The sequence below is a fragment of the Drosophila nasuta genome, chromosome X, assembly GCF_023558535.2.
Source record: "Drosophila nasuta strain 15112-1781.00 chromosome X, ASM2355853v1, whole genome shotgun sequence".
NCBI classification, from domain to species: Eukaryota; Metazoa; Arthropoda; class Insecta; order Diptera; family Drosophilidae; genus Drosophila; species Drosophila nasuta.
This window is the reverse complement of record NC_083459.1, coordinates 11,776,489-11,787,609: the sequence shown is the minus strand read 5'-3', so window position 1 is coordinate 11,787,609 and position 11,121 is coordinate 11,776,489. Positions and strand designations below refer to the sequence as shown.

General features: G+C 36.5%; 1 protein-coding gene across 1 annotated transcript in view; it reads left to right on the top strand.

Moving 5' to 3' along the window:
- The window catches only part of LOC132795605 (uncharacterized), a 38,840-nt gene extending 35,703 nt beyond the window's left edge, over positions 1-3,137 (top strand). Inside the window, exons 5-6 of the mRNA XM_060806401.1 lie at positions 872-1,169; positions 1,245-3,137. Coding sequence (XP_060662384.1) covers positions 872-1,169; positions 1,245-1,671 — 725 coding nt within the window. The 3' untranslated portion in view covers positions 1,672-3,137. The remainder of the gene's footprint in view (positions 1-871; positions 1,170-1,244) is intronic.
- The last annotated feature ends 7,984 nt before the right edge of the window (positions 3,138-11,121 follow it).

Genomic DNA, 11,121 nt, shown 5'->3' with positions numbered 1-11,121 from the left:
TTGCCATAATCAATATTACAATGTCATGATTTCTAACACACGAGTACGAGCTACAAAGCTTTTTCTGTATGTGACTTGCCTCCATTCAGTTGATTCAGAGTGTCTGATCATCACACCCCTATTAAGCTATACTATTTTGAATGCCGACTCTATATACTTGCATATATACATTGTACATATATTTACTTGTATACCTAGTCGAGTAGCACTCAGTCTATCGTTCTCAATATACATTTGATACTGATAGTAACGCGATGTCAAAGCTTAAATTTAGAGCTATTAAAGCCATGCTTCATACTACGGTTCTTTTCAATGTTCAAATTGATATAAAAAGTGTAAAATTAACAACAGAATTTCTATTTGTTGGCACACTCAATAATAACTTCAGCCCTGAGCATTTGGAAGCGATTATATAATAACTAAGAAGTCATTTCAGTTGCTGTATGTCTGGTCTTACTTGCTTGGTTGACAATCTCATTAATTGTAGTACATTTGATATATTTATTTGATATATTTTGAGTAATTTAGACATTTTTTATATAGTCATTAGTCATATAAGATAGTTTTAGTATTTTTCTGTATATGAATTTGGTATATTTTCAAAGTGCATCGCGACTCTTACTAGTTTTCCCTAGAACGCGGCCATCTGGCCATAATTAAAAGTACATAAAGGAGCTTAAAATTAAATCTAGCTTAAAGTCCCTCTACCTCGAAACTGATGAAATTCATTAATTTTAAAATGTCTAAACTTTAAAGTAAACAGAAATTCCTTCGTTTGGTTTTCAATTCAATCGATGGACAGCCAGAAATCAGGATCCACAGACAATCTCAATCAGATTTCCCTTTCTCTTTCGCTTTCTCTGCTTTGCAGCTGATGGCTACTCACATGGCGGCAGCAAGCGGCGCTTGTTTGGTTCCTGCGATGGACGTCGACATCTTTATTGCATGCGCAGTGCGTCAGTCAAATCACTGCGACACCAACAACAGCAACAGCAACAGCAACAACAACAGCAGCTGATTGGAGCAGGAGATTGTTGCGGGCGAGTGCAGCGAATGCGACATCAGCAGCAGCAGCAGCAACAGCTATACATGAGTGTGGCAAATGAGGGGGAACGACGCAAGTCACTGTCCACGCCCAGTTTACGCATCACAGAGGCGACACTTCGCAGGTAAAGTTGTACATAAATCAATATGTTATATTTCAATATTATATGTACATCTCTCTCACTCTGTGTCACGTAAAGCATTGTGCCACGCAGGTCGAATGAGAGCAAGAGTCTGGAGAGCAAGAAGCGTGTGGTGAAGATGCTGTTTGTGCTTGTGCTGGAGTTCTTCATCTGCTGGACACCGCTGTATGTGATCAACACGATGACAATGCTGATTGGACCCGTGGTATACGAGTATGTCGACTACACGGCCATCAGTTTCCTGCAGCTGCTGGCCTATTCCTCCAGTTGCTGCAATCCCATCACCTATTGCTTCATGAATGCCAGTTTTCGACGCGCCTTTGTCGACACCTTCAAGGGACTGCGATTGTGCGATGGAGGACGCTTTCGCTTCTGCCGGCGACGCTCCAAAAACGACACGAATCTCTCGGTGGCGGGCAACTCGATTGCCTTGGCCAATTCAGTAATGTCCAGCCATACGATCCTGGAGAGTCCGCGTCTCTGAGCCAGCCGACGGCAGCATTCAAAGTCTCGTACATTGACACGAATGCAGACGGATAGAGATAGAGAGAAAGAGAGGGGGGAGAATGGGAAGGAGGGTCGGGCGATTGGTCAAATGGAGACAGAGTCGCTATAAATTATGAATTGGGAATTGGGAATTGGGACGGGGGGGAAGCTGTGATGTGCAAGAAACTGAAACTGTGGTTGTCAACGATTCTACTCGAAGTAAGTTGCGTGTTTGCTATGAATATACTCTCATCATCTACATCTACTACTACTCATCTCGTCATCATCATCAGTGGATATTCGTAGGGTTTCTTAAGCAGTAGAAATACGAATTCAAATTTCAATATGAATACTCAAACTTTTTTGAACTGTTACTAATAATTATGTATAAATACTAATTGCAAATCGAATTCTGATTGTTAAACGTCAATGTGAATTGTTTGACTTGTCCTCGACAGGCTGCGTTTCAATGTTTACAATATGTATAAATACAACAAATACAAATATAAATGTAATGAAATGTTTTTTACTTACACACACAATACTCTATATACATAAATATGTGCAAGCAATCATGCAAAAATGAAAAACCTCAACTAATATTCACTTTTTACAAACACACACACGCATCAAATGATGGGATGGCAAATTAAAAGAATACATTAATTTGTATACAAATGCATTTCTAGACTCGAAAATACTCTCTAATCTGTAATCTGCAATCTGGCATCTGGAATCCGTTTCACCTTCGAGTACAACACTCAATGAACCACAAAGCCAATGACACAAAATACACAAAAAGTATATAAAGAAAAACGTTTCACAAATCAAGTATTACATGTTATAAATGTATTTTAAATTAAGTTAAGAAAGCCAAAGGCCGATATAACTCTAAAACTACAAACTAAAGTATTTGCTCTGAAAAACGCATACAAATTTTACAAAAAACTTTTCAATTCTCTTCATCGGATTTATGTTTTGAATTTCTAACATATTTCTGAGCTTACCACAAAATACTCGTACAAGAAAATAAAACAAAGGCGTGTTTTTAGTACCGTCCGTAAGTCTAGCTGTCTACATTAGAAACTTAGATGATGCATTTTGTCAAAAACCTACTCGAACTTAGCATATTTGCAAAACTAAAAACTACTAAGTACTAAATATGTATTACGACTATTATTCCTAATGTTTTCGGTTCGATTTTCGAAAGTAGCAAATCGTAATATACATAAACTTTTGATGCAGCCCTCGCGTACTTACACCAAAAGAAAAACCAAACAGTTCTTAAATAAATGAGATTTTTAATCAAGAGATAAAATAGAAATAATTGTAGTTAAATTCGCATATAAGAAATATACATGACTCATGTTTGAGCTTGCTCGCAAATCGTACTAATAAATGTTACCACAGTACACACACACACATTCTATACACATACACACACACTCATTCGTATGTGTGTACTGTCAGAAGTTTCAATATTTTTCACTTCTGTACACTTCAACGAACTTACGAAATGTAAATTATGCAATTCATATGTAAAATAGCAATAAATGTTTTATGTAAATAAAAAAAAGCGAATATAAAAACAATTTTGAATTCTTACGCCACACACACGCACACACACACACTGACACGTACTTACACAGTCACGCTTAGCAATGGGGAAGTTATGCAAAGCACCCGATTTTTTCTCCATTTCTTACCATAATATATCTATTAAATATATACCTCAGCTGCTTAGCATAATATAATTTTCTTGATGCCGCTTTTATTTAATGCGTTTTGTCTGCGCATTTCATGATGCAAATTGTTTCCGATAAAACATTGCATACTTTTGTGCGCGCTGTTAATTAGAAACCTTCTTTTCGTCTTCAAGATTATTATTTTGATAGGCAATTTGACAACATTTGTAATTTCAAACTGCACAATAGATAAAATCCTTTGTCAAATGGTTACATTTTATTTATTAAATGAAATTTCTATTTAGTACGCTTTAGTTGTTTAGTGCTTTTCATAGTGCAACCTGCGCCTGAAAAAACGTTGCATACTTTTGCGCACTCTGTTAATTAAGTGACTTTCTTCCGTCGTCAAGACTATAATATAATTATGCATTGGGGAAAAATGTGTAATATCAAACTGCACAATACATATGAAGAAGATTTAAAATTATTTGCCTACAAGTTGTCACACAAAATTTCCATTTAGAGCCCATCAATTCTCTGCTCTTTTTTTGTTTCAAATTGAGAGCGAAAAACATTGCATACTCTTAGGCGCGGCGCTAATTGATTGACTTTAGGCAGAGCATTTAAGAACATGTGAATTCGACATGCAAATGCCGCGAATTCCTTAACCGCTTCAAGCTAATGAGAAGCGCATTAATTTTGTGTAAATTGTGTGTGGTACTCGCAGCTGCTGGCTGCCCTATAGTTGCTGTTGTTGTTGTTGTTATGCTGCTGGACAGATTACCATTAAGCTGTCAGACGCAAGCATCGCTTCAGCTTTTGGCGCCGTTAATGGCGCACTATGGAGCACAGCACGGACAAAAGGCCAAGCTACAAGCTTCATAAATTACAGCAATGAACTGGAATGAGCATGGGAATGAATGCGCACACACGCAAATACAATATGTGTGGTCAGAAGAAATCAATTACCGCTTGACCACAGCACAAATGAAGTGCATGCAATGCCAGGCAACGGCAAAGGCCTCAAATTGCTCTGACTGGACTGATTGATGTGCCACAAGCACAGCATGTGAGCAAGGTGTTGCACTTGCAGAGACGATCTTGCTAAATTACTTTGCAAAAAGCCTAAGAAGGAAAAAAGCTGAAACCGAAAAACAATGTTAATATGAGCTGACGATACAAGTACGTTTAATTGTGCCAGCGAGCACTCGAAACTACTCGTATTTACCCGCCATTGAGTACAAGTTGATTGTTTATTAATGGCACATGCGTTTAATATTCCATTGCTGTAGCTGAGGGCATAACGAGCAGCTGCTGAGGAGCGCGACTCGTGGCATTTCCCATTAGCACATTTGTGCCTCGATTTGTCACAATTGCAATGGCCTATTTGGAGTCATCTGACGTAGATGTTGTCGTTTTCGTTTTCGTTGTCTCTGGCTCTGGCTCTGGCTCTGTCTCTGACTCCATCTTCGTCTCCATCTGCGTTTCCATTTCCGTTTTCAGCTGGGGGAATGACGTCAGAGAGCGGCAAGTGTCCTTAACTTGTTTTTGTTGTTGTTGTTGTTGGCCGGGTCTACGTGACAATTACCACAGTTATTACACGTAATGAATACAAGCGTCGTCGCATGCAAACACAAATACAAAAAGGAGGCAAAAACAGAAGCAGAAGCAGAGGCAGAAACAGAAACAAAACCAAAAACCGAGCTCCCTTCAGTTGGACACGTATGCAATTGGTGACGAGGGAGCCATCGGCTATGTTTGCCTTCGTTTGCTGTATAGCACCCAGCTGCACACTCATGGAACCTTCTCGGAATTGTAATCAGATCACGGCTAAAGCACCGTCCGTCCATGGGAAACGGAACGGTGGGTGGATAAGGAGAGGGAGGGGAGAAGCGAGAAGGGGTTGGGTACTACACACTACACTGCGAGTACTAAGTGACTTTAGCCATTGTGCAGATCGCTTAAGGCTACTCCGTGTAGATGGCGATGTCGATGTCTTGGCTCCAGCAATTTCCTGTTTGTAAATGACTCTATTACAGTGTTTAGTGGACGAGTCCGAGTCCGCATTCTTAGCTACGCATTGCTAAGCACTTGAAATTCAAATGCGCACGCATAATGATCCAGAAAATTGACATTCCTACCCTCCCACTCACTCACTGCCCTCTACTCTTCCATTACATCATCGTAATACTTCTGAGCAACTGCACTCACTTATTTATTTATTAAGTATTTATGGCAGGCATGCACGTGGGCTCAATTCTCGTTTGTCGTTTGTCGTTTGTCGTTTGCTCCAGCAAAGTAATAACCAACCAAACACCCACACACACATCTGCAGAAGACTGTCGCTCAACATTTGCCCAGGTGTTTCGTCTTTGCGGTCTGTCGTTGTCTCTGCCTTTGCCAGCAGGACGCTAATGACGCTTGGCCATGGCCATGGCCAACGAGGAGCACAGGTACAAGAAATTGTCATTATGTCCCTTTGCAGCCCACACGTCGAGTGTTAATCAACGTCCATCATTCAAGAATATTTCCAAATATAGATGTCGATAAATAGCTTGAGTAAATATAAATAGACTTAGCGCAATCAATTGCAGATGCTTCGATTCGCAGATTTAAATCACAAACAGAAATATGTGTGCAATAATTTAATACTTCTCTTTGTTTTTTATTAATAAGCTTAATAAAAATGTATTCAAAATGTTATGTACAGTGATAATTTAATAGAGAGAGAAGTCGTAGATGCGAATTCCATAAATACCACCGATTCTCTACCTTTTTTTTAGGTTCGCAGTAATTGTATCCAGGTATATGTATGTGCTACTAAACTGCTAGCGTTTTGATGTATAACTATTTGTTTATTTTATAATAACCCCAATCAACAAACAATTCCCATTGAATGAAATACTTCTGTCCTTAACATGCGTTATTGAAGTTGACAGAAAAGCATGGAAACATTGAAAATGGTAAACAAGGAGGATAATAACAAGTAAGAAAGCTACAGTGTACTCGACTGTGAGATACCCGCTACCCATTTTGATTAATGGCAATATATTTTGCGGTATTATTCTCAAAATATACCAAATATACTAAAATACTAAAAATATCGTTATAATACCGCATTCGAAATATACCATAGACGGCACAATGTACCAGATTGTCAGCCAAAGCAACTAAGACCCCTAGTAAGTAGGCGTCTTTGCCCATACAAAAGTATTTCTTTAATAACTTCGACAATTTTCATCTGATCGCACCCAAATTCTCAGAAATCATAACTACTATAGTTATTATTGTATATACCAAAATTCGCTCTAGTTCTAAAACTACGCTTGTTTTTCGATTTTTTTGATTTGGGGGGCGGAAGTGGGCGTGGTAAAAAACTTGAAACAAACTTGATCTGCGTGCAAACATAACAAATGCTGTCGAAAACAAGTAAGAAAGCTACAGTCGAGTGCACTCGACTGTGAGATACCCGCTACCCATTTTGAATAAAAGAAATATATTTTGCGATAATTTTCTCAAAATATACCGAATATACTGCAAAAATACTAAAAATATACCAAATAATATATTTGGTATATTGATATAGTACCGCATTCAAAATATACCATAGACGGCACAATGTACCAGATTGTCAGCCAAAGCAACTAAGACCCCTAGTAAGTAGACGTGTTTGCCCATACAAAAGTATTTCTTTAATAACTTCGACAATTTTCATCTGATCGCAACCAAATTTTCAGGAATCATAACTACTATAGTTATTATTATATATACCAAAATTCGCAACTCTAACTTTAAAATTACGCTTGTTATTCGATTTTTTTGATTTTCGGGGGCGGAAGTGGGCGTGGCAAAAATTTGAAACAAACTTGATCTGCGTGCAAACATAACAAATGCTGTCGAAAAAAAATTATAGCTCTATCTCTTATAGTCTCTGAGATCTAGGTGTTCATACGGACAGACGGACAGACACACAGACACACAGACACACAGACGGACATGGCTAGATCGTCTCGGCTGTTAACGCTGATCAAGAATATATATACTTTATAGGGTCGGAGATGCCTCCTTCTACCTGTTACATACATTTCCTGCCGGCACAAAGTTATAATACCCTTCTACCCTATGGGTAGCGGGTATAAAAATTATTGCTCTATCTCTTATAGTCTCTGAGATCTAGGTGTTCACACGGACAGACGGACAGACGGACATGGCTATATCGTCTCGGCTGTTGACGCTGATCAAGAATATATATACTTTATAGGGTCGGAGATGCCTCCTTCTACCTGTTACATTTATTTCCCGTCGGCACAAAATTATAATACCCTTCTACCCTATGGGTAGCGGGTATAAAAAGCCTCGTCATAGTTCTTGGCAACCCAACACAATAAAGGCTTTAACTTTTGGTCTGTTTAACTGTTTAATTCATTTATTATTTACTTTCAATAATTTATTATTAATATGATTTATGAAAGTTGAATTATCATTTAAAAATATCCGTTAATATATTAATAATTCTGTCCAAATAAAAGTTCTTAAGAATCGTTCACTTTAAGTTCAATATTTCACACAACTATTCATTTAAATTTGGCAATCAATATTTCTAGGAAACTTGAATATTTTCTAGACGTGTCTAATATATTAAAATTACAATTATAATATTCTCTGTCATTGTAACAATCTTTTTAATTTCAGACAGTAACAAGCGAAAGCCTTTGAACTGCATTTTGTTTCTAAGTTGTTAATTAGCATTTCTAAGAAATGTTATGCCTTAAATAAGGCATGTTCAATTTAAAAAAAAGGTAATTCTCCGATGGAATTTGTCGAGACTATTAACAGTAAAAAAAAAAAACATAAACTGAAATAATTTGAAAAATAAGTAAAGGTTATTCTTATAGCTCTGATTAGCACTAAACTTAGGGCTATGATTTATTTTATGACCTTTTTGTGTTTTTAAGATAAAGTATAAAAATTTGTCAATTTTTTAGTTTGCGTACTATATATTTTCACAAAGATATTGCTAAATAAAAACAATCATACATTTTGAAAGCAAATTCAAATTAAATTTGGACTTTTTTATTCATATTATATGAGTTATAAGCTTCTTGATTCCACTTACAATACAAATTGTTGTAATAGATATTTTATTGATTATTTTTCAAAATTTATAAAATATATAAATATGTTCAGGGCGTGTTCATCAACTCTTCAAAAAACAAAATAAACGACGTTTAATATTATTTTATGCATTAGTTGTTAATTTGTCAATTCGAAGTGCAATGTGGAAACCTTAAAACTTAAACCGGTTGCCTCAAGTACAGTATTTTTCATAAATATTTGATGTTGTTACTCGAAATTTCTAGGAAACGCGAGTTTTGAACAAGTTGTGAATAAAAATACTTTTGAAGGATGTTCAATTTGCAACATTAAGTTTAAATTACCAATATTTGAAGTGCTCTAATGTCTCAAGAGCGTAGCTTAAATAAAATAAACCAGACTTTATTATATTCCTTCCTTTGTTTGGATAGTACATTTGGCACTCGTAAAGTACTTTTGTCTGCACCACCCACGAAAAAAGAAGAGTTTTTAATTAAATTGTTGCAAGTTTGTATTCTCAATTAGTTGGGTTAACCGACAATTACGTGAACACAGCAGCAACAACGGACATATGAGTGGATGCCACACGTGCCATTAAATGAAGTGAAGTGAAGTGAATGAAGTGAAGAGCAAAGAGAGTGTCTGACGTCCGACTGGACTGCGAGTCTGATTACATAATGTGGCGAGCGGCATGTCGGGATCGTTAAATGGGACTGGGAAGCTCTTTACTCTTTTTTTTTTGGGGGAGAGGACAGAGTAGAGGAGGGGATTTCGAAATTGTCGAAAAAAATAAAGCATGCGAAATGAACTGAATACATTTTGATGTCCGTACTTTTGTGTGTTGTGTTTTGTCTGCAACTTTCAAGTTTCAATTGAGCGATAACAACGTTGAGCGTTGAGCTGCGCTTCGACTTATAACAATAGCGGTAACTATATACATATATGTGCATGCATATATATATATATATACGTATATCGAATCATACTCGTGATATTGTTGCTGAAGGCGTTGAAGGCGTCTGGCCTAACGGTGTCTGCGCCATTTGCCATCAAGTATACGCAGAGAGGTCCGGCGACCTTGACCAGCTTACTGTACTCGCTCGCATGTGATTTTCGATTGGAGCGAAAACTTGAAGGCGGCTTTGCGATTTGTGCGATTTGCGCAATGGATCAATGGACGCGCCCTTTTTGCACAATTATACAATAAACGAGTGCGAGTGCGAGTGCGAGCTCAATTGTCGCCACCGTCGCTGCCGTTGTGCGATATTTCTTTCGATGGTCTCTCCACTGCGGTCAGCTTAGCTCAACATCGAATTCGACTTCACTTAACTTGAAACGGGTTATTCGTATTGTATATTAATTATGCTGTTTATCTGTCGCAATTTCGAAACGTGGAGCTCAGCTATTTGGAGAAGTTTCGCGGCTTATTTTCATGCAGTTGACCTTCGTACACAGCGAAATTTGTTAAGACATCACTTCACTTCACTTCACTTCACTCCACTTTACTTTATTTATATTTATGCATATATGGTAGGTCTTTTGGGTCGGGTTTTTTGTATTTTAAGCTTGGTGAAAGTTTTTTTTAAGCCTATTAGCGACTTGCAAATGTCATGTAATCAACGATCTCTACACGCTTATATTCTCAGTACATAACACATTGGACAATAAAGTTATTGAATAACAAATTGAACAATCCCATAATTTCACTTGCGACTTGTTGCTCCGCGCTCTCTTCAACTATCGGCGAGAACAAGCAGCCGCATGCGCCATCTGGCGTTTACTTTGCGCAACGTACTCTCAGAGCTTAGCCAAGAACAGAACCTTAGCGCTCGCGTCAGAAGTGCAGACACACATACATACATACGTCATTATAAGCAACTGCAAAAGAACATCATTTCAGTTGTACACCCTATATAAGAATGAGTATTATAGTTTTGTGAAAATATCTCTTAGGGATAAAAGGAGTTATCACAATTAAAAATTAAAAATTCTGATCAGTATTTATGTCTATAAACAGTTTTACACAAACAAAGTCCTTATAATGTGTTTTTAATGTGTATTTATGTGTATATACCCGTTCATGTTTACAATGTGATCGAAGTATCTCGTAGTCGATCTTGTTTCATATCCTAATCTACTGAAATTACTATATGATTTCGAATATATACTATTTTCTTTATATTATAACCAACACTATTCTTTTTGTTGTGTCTGATAATATTTCGAATATAAATTGTAAACAACTTTTATTTTTATTTTCATATTATATAATTTTTTTTTTCGTTTAATGAATATGCAATACAAAAACAATGTTTTTTTTTTAATATTTACGGAAAACACTAAGAAATTATTATTATTATCAAAAATGATAAATAAGTAGAAGAGTAATAGAATATACCAAAATATATGCTATATATATACATATAATATATAAATTATTATACATTTTTAGAGTTTTTTTTTGAAAATTAAAATAAATGGATTTTTAAATCATATCTATCTATGTACAAATATAAATTAGGCTAAATGATAATAAAATGTTGTATTCCTTTACATTTTAATATGTATATTGATTAGTTTGATATATTATTATATGTAAATATCCCCAAAACAAACACATTAAAAAGAGACTATGTGAATTTGAACACCTAGATACTGCAACACTTGTA